This window comes from Pteropus vampyrus, unplaced genomic scaffold (genome assembly GCF_000151845.1).
Source record: "Pteropus vampyrus isolate Shadow unplaced genomic scaffold, Pvam_2.0 Scaffold55, whole genome shotgun sequence".
Classification (NCBI taxonomy): Eukaryota; Metazoa; Chordata; class Mammalia; order Chiroptera; family Pteropodidae; genus Pteropus; species Pteropus vampyrus.
In genome coordinates this window covers 9,155,535-9,174,792 of record NW_011888836.1, presented here as the reverse complement: position 1 = coordinate 9,174,792, position 19,258 = coordinate 9,155,535, and the positions used below count along the sequence as shown (strand labels likewise).

The 19,258-nt window shown below is 35.8% G+C and overlaps 1 protein-coding gene across 1 annotated transcript in view; it reads left to right on the top strand.

The window, feature by feature from the left end:
* MYOM1 (myomesin 1) overlaps nucleotides 1-19,258 on the top strand; it is a gene marked incomplete at its 5' end in the record, with an annotated part of 103,970 nt that overhangs the window by 32,010 nt on the left and 52,702 nt on the right. Inside the window, 5 exons of the mRNA XM_011360499.1 lie at nucleotides 6,724-6,845; nucleotides 8,029-8,316; nucleotides 10,246-10,442; nucleotides 15,277-15,403; nucleotides 18,508-18,692. Coding sequence (XP_011358801.1) covers nucleotides 6,724-6,845; nucleotides 8,029-8,316; nucleotides 10,246-10,442; nucleotides 15,277-15,403; nucleotides 18,508-18,692 — 919 coding nt within the window. The remainder of the gene's footprint in view (nucleotides 1-6,723; nucleotides 6,846-8,028; nucleotides 8,317-10,245; nucleotides 10,443-15,276; nucleotides 15,404-18,507; nucleotides 18,693-19,258) is intronic.

The window sequence follows — 19,258 nt, the reverse complement described above, 5'->3', positions numbered from 1 at the left end:
CCATTCACTTATTTTTGCTTTTATTTCCCTTGACTTTGAAGTCAAAATCATAAAATCCTCTTTAAGTCCAAAGTCCATGAATTTAGTTCCTATGTTTTCTTCTATGCATTTTATTGTTTCAGGTCTTATATTCAGATCCTTAATCCATTTTGAGTTAATTTTGGTGTGTGGTGATTGACAACAGTCTAGTTTCATTCTTTTGCAGGTGGCTTTCCAGTTTTCCCAGCACCATTTATTGAAGAGGCTTTCCTTTCACCACTGTTATGTTTTTGTTTTTTTTGTCGAAAATTATTTGCCCATATAAATATGGGTTTACTTCTGGACTCTCGATTCTATTCCACTGGTCTGTGTGTCTATTTTGCTGCCAATACCATGCCATTTTGATTATTGTCACTTTGAAGTCGGGCAGAGTGATGCTTCCAGCCTCATTCTTTTTTCTTAGGATGGCTTTGGCGATTCAGGGTCTTTTGTACTGCTATACAAATTTGATGAATTTTTGTTCTACTTTTTTAAAAAATGCCAATGGGATTCTGATGGGGATTGCTTTCAATCTGTATAATGCTTTAGGTAATGTCATTTTAACTATGTTGATTCTTCCAATCCAAGAACACAAAATATCTTTCCATTTCTTTGTATCTTCTTCAATTTCTTTTAACAGGGTCTCATAGTTTTCATTATATAGATCTTTCACATGTTTCATTAGATTTATTTCTAGGTATTTTTACTCTTTTTGTTGCAATTGCAAAAGGAATTATTTTTCCACTTCTTTTTCTGACACTTCATTATTAGAGTATAGGAACGCTATGGATTTTTGAACGTTGATTTTGTATCCAGAGACTTTACTATATTTGCTTATTGTTTCTAGTAGTGTTCTTGTGGAGTCTTTAGGGTTTTCTATGTAGAGAATCATATCATCCGCAAATAGTGACAGTTTGACATCTTCATTTCCTATTTGAATGCCTTTTACATCTTTCTCCTATCTGATTGCACTTGCTAGGACCTCCAATGTTATATTGAATAACAGTGGCGATAGTGGACAGCCTTGCCTTGTTCCTGATCTTAGAGGTTTTTAGTTTTTCACCGTTAAGTATAATGTTGGCTGAGGGTTTGTCATAGATGGCCTTTATTATGTTAAGGTATTTTCCTTCTACATCAATTTGGTTAAGTGTTTTGATCATAAATAGATGCTATATCTTTTCGAAGGCTTTTTCTGCATCTATTGATATGATCATAAGATTCTTATTTTTTCATTTGTTTATGTGGTGTATCACATTAATCTATTTGCATATGTTGAACCATCTCTGTGCCCCTGAAATGAAGCCTATTTGATTGAGGTGTATAATCTTTTTAATATGTTGCTGTATTCAGTTTGCTAGTATCTTATTTAGGATTTTTGCATCTGTGTTCATGAGAGATATTGGTCTGTAGTTTTCTTTTTCTGTGTTATCTTTATCAGGTTTTAGTATCAGGGTAATACTGGCCTCATAAAATGAGTTGGGAAGTATTGCTTCCTCATCAATTTTTTGGAAGAGTTTGAGGAGAATAGGTATTAAATCTTCTTTGAATGTTCGGTAGAATTCGCTGGTGAAGCCATCTAGTCCTGGACTTTTACTTTTGGTAGGTTCTTGATGATTGTTTCAATTTCCATTCTGCAGATCTTCTTGATTCAGTCTAGGAAGATTGTATATTTCTAAGTACTGGTCCATTTCTTCTAGGTTATTAAATTTGGTGATATATACTTTTTCATAGTATTCTTGTATGATCCTTTGTATTTCTGTGATGTCAGTCACAATTTTTCCCTCTTTCATCCTTGATTTTGTTTATTTGTGTCCTCTTTTTTCTTTAGTAAGTCTAGCCAGGGGTTTGTCAATTTTATTAACTTTCTCAAAGAACCAGCTCTTTGTTGCATTTATTTTTTCTATTGTTTTTTGTTTGTTTGTTTGTTTTCAAGTTCGTTTATTTCTGCTCTAATTTTGATTATTTCTGTACTTCTGCTGACTTTAGGCTTCATTTGTTTTTCCTTTTCTAGGTTTTTAAGAGGAAGCGTTAGATTGTTTATTTGGGCTCGTTCTCATTTTTGGAGATAGGCCTGTAATGATATGAACTTTCCTCTTATGACCACTTTTGCCATGTCCCAAAAGTTTTGATATGTTGTACTATCATTCTCATTTGTTTCTATGTATCTCTTGATCTCTCTTTTTATTTCTTCTGTGACCCAGTTATTCTTCAGTAGTATGTTGTTTAATCTCCATGTATTTGTGGTTCTTCTCTCTTTCTTTCTGCAGTTGATCTCTAGTTTCAAAGCATTATGGTCAGAGAATTGGTTGATATGATTTCCACTCTCCTATATTTGTTGAGGCTATCTCTCTGTTCCAGGATGTGGTCAATTCTTGAGAATGTTCCATGTGCACTAGAGAAGAATGTATAAGCAGCTGTTTTGAGATGGAAGGCTCTGTAAATGTCATTTATGTCCAGTTGTTCTAATGTGTCATTTAAGGATGTTATTTCCTTATTGATTTTCTGTTTTGATGATCTGTCCATATCCGACAATGGGGTATATAGGTCCCTTACTACCATAGTGTTTTGGTCTGTTTCTCCCTTTAGTTCTGTTAGTAATCACTTTATATATTTTGGGGCTCCTTGATTGGGAGCATAGATATTAATAAGTGTTATGTCTTCTTGATGTATGTTTCCCTTTATCATTATAAAGTGTCCCTCAGTATCTTTCTTTATCTTTTTTATTTTGAAGTCTATTTCGTCTGATATTAGTACTGTTATTCCTGCTTTTCTCTGAACACCATTTGCTTGAAATATCATTTTCTACCCTTTCACTTTGAGTCTATATTTGTCTTTGGAACTGAGATGTGTCTCCTTGAGGCAGCATATGGTTGGGTTTTGTTTTTTGATCCAATCTGCAACTTTGCCCCTTTTTATTGGTGAGTTCAGTTCATTTACATTTAGGGTGATTATTGAAATATGAGGCCTTCCTATAGCCATTTTATCTTTTGCTTCTAGTAGCTCAGTGTTTCCATTACTTTCTTGTCCTTGTGTTTATGTATTTATTTATTTATTTATTTTGGTTCGGTTTTGTGAATTTTCCCTCTGGTCCTTCTTGTTTTATGTCGTATACTTCAGTTCTGAATATTTGGTATGTGGTTACCATTATGAATATGTAGAGGATCGTTATATGTATATAAAGTAGTCCATTTTCTTCTACGTGTGACTTATCTTCATTCCTCTTTGAGAATTTGGATCTTTGAATCTGCCTCTTTTCTGTTATTATTGTCTCATTTTGTCCCTATGTATGCTGAATGTTCATTACTATCTTACAATAGCAAATCTCTTCTTATTGTTTAATCTTATAATGCCCTGTTGTTAATAAGGATTACACTCCTCAGCTACTAACTGCCTCCTAGTCACCTTACTCATAGTTATGTATGTTTTTTGTTGTTTGTTTTAGATGAGCTGACCCCTTTCAGTATTTCCTGTAGTGCAGGACTTGTAGTGGAGAATTCCCTCAATTTTTGTATGTCTGGAAATGTCTTTATTTCTCCTTCATATCTAGAGGAGAGCTTTGCTAGATACATCATTCTTGGCTGGTAGTTCCTTTCATTTAGTAATTTGAATATTTGTTTCCACTCTTTTCTGGCTCATAAGGTTTGTGCTGAGAAGTCTGACGATAATCTAATGGGTTTTTCTTTATAGGTTTCCATCTTCTTTTCCCTGGCTGCCCTGAGAATTCTTTCTTTGTCATTGATTTTTTATAATTTTGATACAGTATGTCTTGGAAAAGGCCTTTTTGAGTTGAAATAATTGTGTGCTTTGTTGACTTCTTGAACTCCAAGCCCCGTCTCATTCTTTAGATTTGGGAAATTCTCGTCAACTATTTGTCCGAAAATGCTTTCTAATCCCTGCTCTTTTCCTCTCCTACGAGAATACCCATTATTCTTATGTTTCCACACCTAGTTCTTGTATTTCTCTTTCATTATTTTTCATTCTTTGGTTTCTCTCTTCTTCCTTCTTATTTCTAGATTTCTGTCTTTGATATCACTGATCCTTTCCTCAATTTTGTAGACTGTTTCCCAAGCTTACTATTTTATTTTTCATCTCTTTTAGTGTGTTCTTCATCTCCAGAAGTTCTATTGGTTATTTTTAAGGATTTCAGTCTCCTTACTAAAAACTCGTTCTGCTGATCTAGTTGTTTTTTTCAATTCCTGGAATTGTTGATATGAATTATTTTGGATCTCATTGAGTTTTTTTCAGAAGTACCATCCTGAATTCTCTGTCATTTAAGTCACATATTTCTATGCCTGAAAGCTTATTTTCTGGAGATTTTTCTCTTTCTGAGATGTTTGTCACCTTGGTTGTTCATGGTGTTTAATGGACTACTTCTCTGTCTGGGCATTAATAGAAGTGTATTCTGCCTTTTTTTTTTTTTTCCCCCCCAGAAAGATTTATTTTATAAAGGTCTCTCTTTAGCCTGTCGCTAAAAAGGTGTTTTTTCTTTTGGCTTCCAGTAGGTGGCATCTAAGCCTCTTGGATCCTTGCTTTATGTAAAGTCTTAATAATGCCTTTTTTCCTTATAAAATATTCAATCAAGTTTGCTACCCTCAGTCTCAGTCCCTGTCAGTGTTAGCAACAGTGTCGGTATTGCTTTCCGAGATTCCCCTGGGGATCAGCGGTGTTCGGTCTTGGAGGATATGGAAGGTGGTGCCCTTTGGGCTGGGGGATGGGTCTGCAGCTCAGCCTCACATTTGCAACCACGGCTGGTAATAATAAACTCTTGATTCTCTCCCGTCCTCACTTCTCTGCTTTCTGCCCTGATCCTTGGGCACTGCAGCTGCGTGTAGCTCACAGCTCCCTCAATCAGTGTTGTTCAGGGAACACGCGGCACCTTCTCCCCTGCCCCTCCTCCTGCAGGGATCCCCGGCTGCGAGAGGCAGTTTCTTCATTACTCCCAGTCTCCCTGCTGACTCCCGTGGTTCTGACCTGTGGTAGCTCTTATTCATAGATCCCACACTTGGACGTGCTGGTGTGCAGGGTGCGGGGTGTTTGTTGTTGTTGAGTTTTAGATGTTCAGCTTATTGTTGTTTCAAGGGCAGAGATCTGGGGATATCTCTTCACTGTGTTTCTGACATTACTGTCCTGTTTTGGTCTATAATAGCCAATGTCATATTAGATTCCAAGGATCCAGTAGGCTCCAGCTACCATAAATTACCCAGGCATTTTAAATGAACAGAAAAAAATTATAGTGTTACAAATTCTGAACATCAACATGCTTAAACTCAATGCTAAGGAGACATAAATAACTCCAAATCAAGAACACTTAGAATACTTTGCCATCTCTTTATTTGTAATGCAAGGAAGTTTGTTTTTTCTTGCCCCCAAATATTTTATCAACCAGCTTTGCAAGTTGATCATAAATTCTGGCCTGCACCCTGTACTCTGAGCCTCCTTTGATTTAATATCAATCTGAAAAGAGAATTTCCCCCACCTTCCAAATTGTCAGACTGTCTTGTTAGGCAGCTCCTGGCATGGCTGCTTCTAAGTCCAAGAATTCCCATAGAATGAGTTGTTTTTGTTTTTGCAGAACATGAGAATAGAGACAAACCAATTAATCGGAGAAGGAGATATGTTTTCGAGGAGATTCATTTGACCTGTTGGTTCATTTCACTTTTACTCTGAGTTCCCAGCATTTACTTGGGACTCTTCAGAAACATTCATGAAGGGTAGGCAAAGTCTGCCTTTCCACAAACAGATGAGAGCTTCTCAAAAATATTTTATTTATCATTGTATCCACAATACTAACTCAGTGTCTGGAACACTGACGTGCTCAATAAATATTTGCTGAACTGAGCTGACCTAAGGATTGGCCTAAATTTAGGATTGGCCTAAATTATGGCTGCTTTTAAAAAATATTTCAACATGCTAATAGTAATAGAGACATTAGCAGACCTGCTATTTTCTAGGGTTACAATCCTTAGAATGGTTTAAAATGTTAGTGATTCATGAAACAGCTTTTTATAACCATAATTGCTATTAAAGAGTGAGGTCGTTTTGTGTGAAACTGCTCATAAATTCACACTTCATTATTGTATCCTTATATATAAATGGTAGTTCTGGAGTCAATTTTTCACATTATTTTCAGATTCAAATGCAATTTCTCAAGTAATTGTAGCTTTCCAGGCATGCAGGGAGGCAGTGACAAGGCCTCTGTGACAAGGAGCAACCAATGCCTTATGGCCATAAGTATATACCTGAAATAGCCATTAATAATATTATTAATACCACTTATTATTTATTAAATGCCTCCTATATGTAGGACCTGTAATAGGTACTTTGAATACTTTATGACCAGGCTTTACACAAAAGTTGTTATGTAAGCATTATTAGCCCCATTTTACTTATGAGCACACAGATGCTCAGAAAGGTTAAGGTAATTATTCAGTGGAAAACCAAGATTCCTCACTGTTTTACAGAATGAGTTTAGTTGCCTCTTGTCTAAAGCACATATGTTACCTAGATCTCCCTACGTCTTTTTCTTCCTTTTAAAAAACTGAGTCTATACCAATTCAGGCCAGACCACTCTGAATGCGCCTGATCTCATCTGATCTCAATAAAAAACTGATTGTTTTTATAAAGCCAGATCATTCAGTTAAGCTAACAATCATCTTCTCTAATTTTTCTCCTGGAAAGTTTTTTTTAATCTTTCTTTCCTTTTAGATTTACTTGCCATGGGTTGGCAACTGGTCAGAGTTATATTTTCCGGGTCAGAGCAGTTAATGCAGCTGGACTTAGTGAATATTCACAAGATTCAGAAGCGATTGAAGTAAAAGCTGCTATTGGTAAGTTCCTTATGCATAACTTTGTAGAGGAAAATATGATTTTTTCTAAGTTATAAAAGAAGGTACCATCCTCTCCAGAAATTGTTTAAAGCTTCTAATATTGCTTGATGATTCCATCCTCAGATGATCATTTTCTCTGACTCCAGGTGACATCTAACCTTCCATAGCTGTCATTTTACAGATCTTCCTCACTTATCCAGATTCTGTGCATTTATAGCATTTTCATCTTCACGAGTCCAAGTTTCCTCAAATATGTTCCATTGTGTGAAACTCCATTCTAACTTCGTGCTCATCAAGGGAATGTGAAGGGCCATTCAATTCCATGAAGTGGTATATCACCCATAACACAGATCATCTTGTACCTAAAAGCCATTTCATTTGCAGCAGAGCCTGGCTTATTTTCACTAACAGCACATTAACATGCTTTTTACAAATTCCTCTAAAATTCCTGTAAAAACACATGTGTTTGCTTAATATGTTTTATCTCTCCTTGCAGAGTAACTAACAAAATAAAACCAGTAATAATTATATGTATGTACATAATGTACCTCCCAATCTTAGCTAATGTGGGGAAGAGACCGAAGAAGTTCTGAGCAATAAAAAATGAAATCTGTCACGTAGTAGTACACATTTAAACAGAAAGATCATTTAATATCAATTGTCTTCAGTTAGCATCCCATGTTACTTTTTAACATTCCTTGTAATATGAACAATAGGGAACATTTGCTTTGAGTTTGGGAGGTACAGACCATTAATATTTTAATAATGTTTATAACTCTGTTATAAAATCAGAATCTTTGATGTTCTGTCTCTTGTGTACTTTGGTACTTTTTTCTTCCATTCTGTTGAATAATAGGGCTTATATCTTTCAAGAAATGTCTGAGTTTTGCCTTTTCTTGTATATACTTGGGTTCATTAAATCAAAGTAGTTCCCATTCTGTCTGTGACTTTTTGTTCTCATTTCTTCTTTTTCCAGAATGTGGAGAAGTTGAAATGTTTCCTTGATGTAAATTATGTGAAACTTATGCTCTCCATATTTCTTATAAATCTAAATGATTTCCTTTAAATCAAGATTGCTTTCATTCTGTTTGTGGTCCTAATGTTTTCCTCTTTGTTCTATTAAGTAAGCAATTTACACTGTGTCTCGGCTTAAAGTGTTTCTGTTGTTATCTGGCGATTATAGGGGGAGGAGTGTCTCAAGATGTGTGGCCTGAACTGAATGATGCACCTGGTGGACTAACAGATTCCAGGGGAGGCATGCATGAAACCTCCCAGCCAACTATTAAGAAAGATGCTTTACTTGATAGTAAACTTAACAAACCTTCACTACCCAGTAGCTCTCACAACCTGGGCCAAACAGAAGTGAGTAAAGTAAGTGAAACAGTTCAGGAAGAGCTTATCCCACCACCACAGAAAGCACCTCTTAAGGGGAAAAGTAAGTCTGACCCCCTGAAAAAGAAGAAGGATCTAGGTGAGAGTCGAAAGAGTAAAACCGTTCCATCTGTCTCCATCAGTGTCTTCACCTCTCATTGTCTAGATCACATTCTTCCATCTGTGTTCACTTTCATCAATGTTTATTCTTAATTTTATGTGTTTTCAGCTATTTATTTGCAATAATTTTGTCTAATGAGTTGTAAAAGTAATTTTATATAGGTTTGTCTTTTATACATAATTCACTGTGCTTAATGACAATAGCATATTTAAAGTAATTTGGTTATAGAGTTCTTTTTGTTTTCTCAGGCAGACACACCATTGGTCTCATTTTGCTAAAGTTTTTAGAGATGGAAGCAGGAAGGGTTTTGATTTTCATAGTCTATGCGAGATCCTTTGGAATATTCATATTCAGTATGTGTACAGGAAAAATATTTCACAAAGACATTTTATCAGGATCATAGTTATTAGCTTCTGTTGTTCATCTTCAGGTTTTCAAATTACCCTTCACATTTAATTCGAATAAATATAAGTAACATTATCCTTTGAGTTGCCATGAAAAGTTTAACAGAGTATTATAATCACAAATAGCTATATTCTATGATATATGATCCACATTCCCAGAACTGATTTATTTAAGACTACTTCTTAGTAGTCTTAAAGAATTTTCTGATTAGGAGATTTGGTACTTGTGTCTTATATATTCTAGGAAACAATGTTATTCTTAACAAGTAAAAATGAAATGATAAGCATATACCGGTAAATTAAAACATGGCTCTTATCTGCCCCCAACTCTGTCACTGTCTCTATTTTTTTTGACACCTTCATTTATCCTTTCAACTAGTATGAGATGGGATATTCATATCCAACATTGCTCTGAAATGGGGAGAAAGAAAGAGACAGACAGAGAGAGAGAGAGAGAGAGAGAGAGAGAGAGAGAGAGAGAATGTGTTTTTTGAATGTAAAGAATGAAGGAGGTTGATGGAGTGGGGAGAGAGAAACAAATATATTTGATTTTTAAAATATTCTGAGAATCCTTTTAAATAAAAAATGAGATGGTTCTTTTATCTTTGGTAATCCAAATAAATATTCAGAAAATTCTTTTTAATGTTATCGCATATCTAGATAGATTTCTCCCCACCAGCCCACCCTCTCATCTGTTACTGAAAACTGTAATTTCAGTAGCTGAGTAAAAGGTTGATAAGAAAAGCCATGTAAATGAAGGAAAACTTTTAAAACATCCTCTAAATATTTTTCCAGCTAACGCTAATAAACATGGTGACAACTACGTAGTATTTTGTGCTATATGAATAATATTCCAACATCACATTAAAAATAATGTGATTAAAAGTATTATATTCTAAAAATCACAGACTGTGATTGTTGTTGTTGTTGTTGTTTTTTAATTTTTAAGGTGGCATTTAGCTGAACTTTAGAATAAGATTTTTCCTGTGTGTGGACAAAAACTGTATAGTTTATAAGGTCTCACAAGGACACATATGCCTGAATGGTAAAATGCTATTTGGAAATGTATGAAAATTCTCAGTAAACTAATTGAAGCAGAAACTGATATACATATTCCATTTTCCTCAAGGAGCAAATAGAAACAAAATGACATAAAGAAAAAAATACATATATTTTGGGGAAATATTTCTTTTTTTATGGGAAACAGAATCATTTTGCAGGATATTGCACCATTTCACTGTTAGTATTTCAAAACTTATTCCTCCCTGAAAGTGAGAGGCAGGTTCTTTTTATCTTTGGAATAATAATTGCAGTGCACTTTTTGCTGTGTGTCAATTTTTTTCTCATACACCAAATCAGATGCCAAGTATACTGATCAGTGTCACGTTTCCGTTTTATGCTGCAAGACCGAGGGCCCTCATGCATGCACCAGTGAAACAAGTGCAATGTACGTAGAACGATAGTTGCATTTCTGTCTACTCATGAGCTATTCATATTGCAACAGCGGCACCATCTCCACCCTATGATATCACTTGTCTTGAAAGTTTTCGTGACTCAATGGTTCTTGGATGGAAGCAGCCAGATAAGAGTGGAGGTGCTGAAATTACTGGCTATTATGTGAACTATCGGGAGGTAATTGATGGGGTACCGGGAAGATGGAGAGAAGCAAACATCAAAGCCGTCAGTGATGAGGCATATAAGGTAAGCACGTGACCTTCTGTAGTGTGGAGTGTCATACATATGATGGCATGCTCACATGCACATGCCCAGCACCTTGTGAATAATTCATGTCATTTCTCCAATGTCCATTTCCTGCAATGACATGACTTTTGTAAAAAAAAATATACAAAAATAAATAGAAGTAGTTTGGCTGACCAGACAGGATGTATATTTTCTGATTCATACATATAAAAATAATTTCTTAGATTATTTAGTATGAAATTTATTTTTATTGTGAAAAATAGTGTTTCTTACAAAAATTAACTTATAAAATATCTGTACCAAATACGCCACTAGCTTCAAGAGTCCCAGAATCCAAATGACTCTGGATTTTTAACTTTCGGCATCCAAATCACAAAGAATAAAGGGACTAAGGTCTCATGGCCAGACTGAGCTTGCCACCTGTGAAATGTTCCCTGTTATAGTGGCTCTGATGGCTACAAAGGGGCACATCACATGGGTCTACCCACAGTTTCCCTTCTACACATGGGCCTCCACATCTTGGCTCACTTCTGAGCACCTGACAGGTTTCACAGTTGCCACAGCCGATGGCACCTCTCTTTAGAGCATCATAAGCTAGACCCAGGTCACCACTGCCCAACACTCACAGGACCCCATGCCATAAGAAAGAGAGCAGGTCAAGGCCTAGTGAACGGCACTTTCCCCAACTCAATGCCACACTTTTTTAACTGAACATTTAGAATTTATGAAATATCGCATACATGCTGAGAATACATAAAACACAACTTTTTAAAAAGATTTTTCCATGTTGGTACACGTAGCTATGACTTCAATACTGTATGGTATTCTATTATATGATCATCTCACAATGTACTTGTCCATTCAATTATTAACTTATATTTGGGCATTTTTGCACTTTATCTATATAAAATAATGCAGCTATGATACCTCGGTTTATTGCGCTCTACTTTATTGCGCTTCACAGATGTTGGGTTTTTTTACAAATTGAAGGCAAGATCTTCTACCAGCAAAAAAGATTACAACTCACTTTATTGTGATACTTGCTTTATTGCTGTGGTCTGAAACAGAACTCAAAATATTTCCGAGGTGTGCCTGTACATGTCTGCTAGCACATGTGTGCACTAGCTTCTCTAAGTTATTACCTAAAAGAATTGCTGGGCCAAAGAGCCTTTTTTCTCTTTAAATATACTAGATAAATTCTCTGCTGTTTTTCTAAAGAGTATGAGAATTTCCATTGTTTTACATCCTTCCAACACTTGATATATTCACACATTTTCAGTTTTGACAATCCGAGTGTCAAATGAGTCTGAACATCTTTTCCTCTGCATATAGTCCATTTGGGAATCCTTTATAACATGCCTGTTCAAAGTTTGTACTCATTTTTCTAAGGTTTTCTTATTGACTTGTGAAGTTCTTTATATATTTTAAGTATAAATTCTTGATGGCTATGTAAGTTGCATATATCTTCTCCCACTCAGTGGCTAGTCTTTTCATCTCCTTATGGTGAACTACACTAATTTTAATGTCAAATTTATTGTAGTTATATTCACCAACATTTGCTTTGTCATTAGTGATTTCTGCATAGTTTTTTTTTTTTCTCTCTAAAGAAATATATTTTAGTTCAGGGATCCTGAAAGCCATAGTCCCAGCTGTGTGACCTGGGGCCAGTCAGTTAACCTCAGGGTATCATCTTTTTCCTTTGTAAGATGGTCTCAAAAGTCCTTACAGCCTGACAATAATAATATTTTTATTTTAAAAAAAGATGCCTTTTCTATGCCAGGGTCATGGAGATGTTGCACTAGATTATATTCTAAAAGCTTTACAGTTTGCCATTTAAGTCATTTATTCACCTGTAAATGTGTACGATGTGAAGTAAGGGTCAAAATTCATTTCCCCTCCTATGGATATCCAGTTGTCTCAGCATCATCTATTGAAAAGTTTGTCCTTTTCTACTATTCTGCTAGGCTATCTGTATCATATATCGTTTCCTTCTACACATGTGTCTGTTTCTCCATTTTGTTCTACTCTGTTCTGCTCTCTCTTCAGTTCCACTGGTCTATTTGTCTACCACTGGGCCAGTATCACACTCATTTAATTATTATAGCTTTATTGTACTTTTGATAACTGGTAGATTAAGTTTTTTTTTTTATTTTTATTTATCAGCTTATTTTTCCTCTTCTAGGGCTAATAGCCTTCTGTACTTTGATATAAATTGTGGAATTAGGTTACCAAATTCTTCAAAAAAACAGGACAAGAAAAAAAACACAACAATAAACAAGATTAAAAATGAAAATATGTTAGAATTCTGATTGGGATTGCATTGAATTTATAAATAAACTAAGGAATAATTGACATCTTTAAAATATGGAGTCTTTTAATTCATGAATATGATATTTCCATTTATTTTGATCTTCTTTAAAGTCTCAAAAAAGGTTTATAATTTTCTACAAAGCCTTGTTCATTATTTGTTATTTATTTATAGATTCTACATATTTTCAGTGTTATTTTAAATAGTATATTTTTATATTATTTTGTTGTTGCTAGAACAGAGAAATGTAACTAAATTCTGACATACTGAGTTTGTACATCATTGTACCAACCTCTCAGTTTGCACGGGACTCTCCTAGTTTTAGTACAAAAAGTCTTGTGTCCTTGGAAACCCTGTACTCCCAGGAAAACTGGAATGATTGGTCACACTAATAGGACCCCAGTGCAACCCTGAATCCTAAATAAAGTACTTTTAGATCCAAGTTCTCTACATCATGGTTTCCCCATAATTAAAAAGAGTTTTTCTTCTTAAAGGGAATGTGCATGTGTGTGTTTAATCAAAAAGGATGTTTATAACATTCTGCTATTATAACACATAGCCATTATGTTCTACTTATACCCTAAATAACTGGCAGATAAGCCCTTTCGTGAATGAACTTATGACTTCATAATCAGATCAGATATAGAATGGAGCATGGATATATATTTGTCTTGACTTAATTCATACAATAGGTCAGCTTTGCTAACTCAGCTGTTTCCATCAGTACCTCCATTTATTAAGCATTTTTAATGTTCAAATGATTGTTTATAGCACATAGATTTTTTCACACTAATATATTTCATCATTTCTATTTTGCAAATGTTTTCACATTCATAATTTTAGTATATATATTTACCCTCACAACAACACAATTCCTACTGAGGGATATAGAAAATATTAAGTCACCCAGTGAAGAGCAGAAACATTACAAAGATTTGAATATTTTGATTCCTAGCCTAGAATTCATTTAACTTTTATCAGTACTTGCATTACTTTTCTATTGCTATATAGTAAATTACCATAAACCTCATGGCTTAAAACAATTCATGTTTGTTATATCAGTTTCCATGAGTCAGGAGTTTGGCATAGCTTAGCTGGGTCCTCTGCTCAGGGTCTCACAAGGCTGAAATCTATGTGTCAGTTGGGCTACATTCTCACCTGGGGCTTGAGTTCCTCTTCCAAGCTCATTCAGGTTGTTGGCAGAATTGAGTTCCTTGTAGCTGTAGGTCTGAGGCTGCCCTTCTCCAAATGTGAGTGGATAAGCAGTTTGCAAAATGGCGTTTGCTTCTTCAAGGCCCTTAGAACAGTGTTTCTCTTCAGGAAGGGCCTATACCTCATTTTAAGAGTTCCTATCTGATTAAGTCAGTCCTTTGGAAAAACTCACTCTTTCTCCTGTGTGTTTCTCCTTTACTCTTACACTGTCATGCACGACATTTCTCAACAGCAGTTGGGTGTCTCACAATTTAACTCAATTCTGACACTACCCAGAGATAAAATCAGATCCCACAGGTTAAGGGCTCAGTCCCACAAGAGTGCCTTCCCCTCAACTTGAGATGCCAGTGCCAAGTCCACGTTGTCACCTGAGCTTCTGATCTGACCAACTGGCTATAAATCAGAGGTTCCCATAACCTTCTCCTTGGGTTCAACTAATTTTCTAGAGCAACTCAGAACTCAGGGAAACATTTTACTTACTAGATTACCAGTTTATTATAAAAGGATATAACTCAGGAACAGCTAGGTGAAAGATACAGAGGGCAAGGTACGTGGGAAGGGCCCAGAGCTCCCACGCCTTCTCCGAGTATCACTCTCCCAGTACCTCTATGTGTTCCCCAAACTGGAAACTCTCCAAACCCAGTTGCTTCTTAGTTTTTATGGAGACTTCATTACATAGGCATGATTGATTACATCTTTGGCCTTTGGTGATTGAATTCAATCTCTAGCCTCTCTTCTCTCTCCAGAGGTCCTAGTGGTGAGGCCCAAAGTTCCAACTCTCTAATCGCATGATTGGTTCCCCTGTAACCAGCCCCCATACTTAGATTACTTAGGGCATACCTATAAGTCCCTTCATTAATATAATGAAAGACACCTTTATCATTCTCATCACTTAGTAAATTCCAAGGTTTTTAGGAGCTCTGTGCCAGGAATGGAGAGAAGACCAAATACATATTTCTTATTATAAAACACAATGTCACAGTCATGCCCACCCAGGATAATCTATCTCCCTTTCGATTAACTCAAAATTAACTGATTAGGGACATTAATTACATCTGAAACATCCCTCCCCCTTTGCCATATGATATAACACAACTATAGGGCTGATATTCCAATACCCTTGCCATGTTCCGTTGACTAGAAAGAAGTCACATGTTTCACCGACACTCAAGGAAAGGAGATTACAAACAGGTATGACTCATTGAGGATCACCCTAGAGTGTGTCCAACACAGGAGGTAAATAAATAAATTGTTGAACAATTAGAAAAAACAAACCTGAAACATTCATTCTCTGTAATATTGTCCATGTTGCAGATTAGCAACTTGAAGGAAAATACAGTGTATCAGTTCCAAGTGGCAGCCATGAATATCGCTGGGTTGGGAGCACCCTCAGCAGTAAGCGAGTGCTTTAAATGTGAAGAGTGGACCATTGCTGTTCCAGGTAAACCATGAAAACCATGTCTCAGCACTGAGGCTCAGAGTTTCTTCAAACAGAACCTACAATTTGGAACTGAATTTAAAAGCTATATAGACAACTTCTAAGGGAAATGAATTTTCTTGGCCCCTCATGTTTACATAAAATATGTTTACAATATTGCTAAGTAATAGATACCAATATAAAACTGGTATAAATTTCTTATACTTACATTCCAAATAAATCCTGGAGCCCCCAGAGCTCAACCTCTGCATGGAGTACGATTGACAGAAGCACACAATTAAAAAGAATTTCAGTTTTTGCTTGTGCTTCTTAAAGGCTGTTAAAGGACATCCGATTCATATCTCTCAGCAAAATTTCTCAAAAACTTCTTCCTGCACTCCTTAGTTCTCAAGCATTTTCTACCTCTCTAGTCATATATATATATATATATATATGCTTTTTCCTAACTCTACATCACAACAAAGATCCTAGAACTGACTGGAAATATTCTCCTTTGGAGGGTGTCATAGGGGGTGGTTGGCTGGGCAGAAAAGAAAATAAGGAAAAGACAGACACATTTACCTACGCTTTTAATTCTTTTACAGCTATAACACTGAACAAATTTAAAAATTGAATATGAACAAATTTACTAAACCATTAAGATTCAAAGTCACAACATTAATGTACTTTGTGGATGGTTTTCTTTTGTTTCCAATTGTACTAACTTCAGAGATCCAAATACTTTAGTGCCACAGAATGACTAAGTTTTCTCACCTGGGTTTGGTATTCAACATGTATAACAACTGGTATGGCATCAGCATCAACCATATTAAAACACCAAGCCACACTGGGCATCCTGGTTGGTCCCAGCACTGCCCTCTCTTTGAAACCTTAGTGCCCCTGGAGAACCATCATTTTTTCTTTACTTAGCACGTGTCTATCTGTATCACCTCTTTATCAAGTGTATATAAAAAATTACAAGAGAAATCCTAGAGAAATTCAAGTGCTTTCTCAACCGCAGTAAATACAAGAGGCATACATGCTGCTTTTCTTTACACATCCTTGAGACCAGTTGATATATTTTAAATTCTTTCTGTCACCTACACAAAAACATATCTGTTTTTAATTCCTTGCAATTCCTGAATAAAGTTAGAATGTGAGTGACTAGACACTAAGAAATTCCGAGCAGGCCTGTGGGAAATGTTTTGATACAAAGGTATAGTTGAAAAAGAACATGAACCTTTTGCAATGTCTGTCCGCCTAAACGTATCCAACACACTTTCCTCTCTCTAAAAAAGAGTTAAAAAAATTTTTTTTCATAGAGGTAGTTTCCTTCTAAGACACGTTGTTGTAGATGTGTCTTACTTGCTCTGGGACAGCTCAGAGGAAGTTTCTATAGCTGCACTGTCCAATATGGTAGCCATTAGTCACATGTGTCTATTGAGTACTTGATATGTGGCTGGTCCAAATTAAAATGTGCTGTACATGAAAACTGCACACTGAATTACAAAGACTTAACATAAGAAAAAGTACATAAAACATCCCATTAATATTTTATATTGATTATATGTTAAACTGTTAATATTGTGGACATACTGGGTTAAATAAAATGTATTATTAAAATTTAAAAAAAGAAAGATATAGTTTGTAAAAGAGGTTACAGGATGAGTGCTCTTCACTCAGAGGAGAAATGAATGGGGCATCCTCCACCCCATGACCTCTCATTTCTCAGATCCACCCTTGACTTACTAAGCAGTGTTGGGCAAGCCATAACTTAAGAAAGCTCTTATAGGCAAGAGCATTAAGAATGTCTTGTCATTCCTTATTTTACAGATGAAAAAACTGGCACTCAGGTTAAATGATACCCAGAAGGTCACACACGTAGTAAGTCCAAACCCATTAGGTTTGGAAACTAGGTCTTATTCCTAGACAAGAGGTACCAGCAAGCAGAACAAGATTGCTTCTTGATAAAGCAGGGTGGTGCTACCTGTCTGGATGCCTGAGTTCTGAGGATGACACGAGCAAATGGTCATAAAATCCCTTTTCAAAACAGAACATGCCACATCAGTATAAGGTCATTGGTATTTGGATGATGCATATTTGTGACTCTTAAGCTGAAGTAAAGGGCCCAATAAATATTGAGCTATCAATTGAAAAATGCTGGTGTAGCATGATAGAGTCTGTGCTTGTAATTGGCTTTTGGGCCACTGTGAGTCAATGGCCCGATTGATTGGTTGGTTAGGCATCAGTTGTTATTTAAAAAAAAAAACAAAAAAACAAAACAGGGAAGAAAAAGTAAATATATCACTTGCATAACAGCTGGTAGTCATGCAAAGATAAATCACTTTAGTAGTTTGGATTCTCCCAAGAGTGCAAAGAACACATAAACAGGGAGAACATACTAGCTTTCTTCTTGAACAGCTTGATCGAGTTACTTGGCTTCTCTGAGCTTTCTGTTAATTGTCTTAAGAATGAATGAGAAAAATGAATGTAAAGTACCTGGCAGTGTTTAACGCAGATTCAGAGCCCACAGGATTGATTGTATTTATTTGCTGAAAGTTCTTTGTAAACAACAACTGTAGTTTCTTTTTACCCCTATATGAGATATTTGCTTTATGGGAAAAAAATTCCCTCCTGTGGGAAGCTATTTTATAATACACTCCTTTTTCCTTTATAAGAAATATTACTATCTATATTCACATGCCATCAAATAGAATTGCTTCCTTCATGCTAATTTGAGATTTGGCAGAATTTCAGATTATCATCTAAAAATAATCAAACTGAATCTGCAACAAAATTAAACTTTTCTGATAAAAGGTGAGGAATGCAGGCCTGAGGACAGCCTGAAGGGAAGTTTTCATCCAGCCTCTCTGATGGGCGTCTTGAACTGGCCTTCCCCACCTGCTGCCCATATTGTCTTAATATGTTAATGTAGACCCGTTGAGGATACTTGATGTGAAATAACCACAAAATACCTATTTCCATGAAAATGATAGATTTTTTTTTTAAAAAAAGAACACCAACATCAGATTCAGCTGTAAGACCCTAAATGTGGTTCTAGATTTACGCATATTTAAATGTTCTTATCTACATTATGAATTTTACGCATTGGTCTCTCTCTTTCTCAGGACCACCACAAAGTCTCAAGTATAGTGAAGTCAGGAAAACCTCCCTGGTTCTGCAGTGGAAGCCTCCGATCCACTCTGGACGCACTCCAGTCACTGGTTACTTTGTGGACATGAAGGAGGCCAGAGCCAAAGATGATCAATGGCGAGGACTCAATGAGGTGGCTATTAAAAACAAATACCTGAAGGTAAGAGGATGTTCATAGTTTGAAAAATCTTTTTTTTTTTTTAGAGAAAAGGGGCTCTTCTAATGATATTAACTTTAAAGTTAACAAGGTAAAACCAAACATCTCTGCTTTAGTCAGTGTCATACACTGGGCTTCTGGTAAGATTCTATTTGGTAGTGATCGGGATTTGGGGAAGTTTCTGATGCTTAAAACAATTTGATTATATTTAACTTGAATCATTTAGCCTAGCTTTGGAAAATATCCACAAATTTTCTCCTTTCTCTTCTTTCCTTCCTTTCCTTCACTTACCTAGTTCACATTTTTGTTACAGTCTTAAGACATTTTTACTTACCATCCCCCAAAGGTGACTTTCTCATTCCTACCTCTAATTTTTTTGAGGGTGGTTTTTGATATTTGGATGTTATTTTTAGAGTTCACACCAGTAAACCTTTAACTGCTGATCCTTTTGAGTGATGCTCTGTCTCACTTCACTTGTGCCCTCACAATTCTATTCACGTGAGCTCACAGAGACTAGTGGAAAGGGTTCACTCAACTCTTGACCTTATTCTCACGCTTATATATGTCTT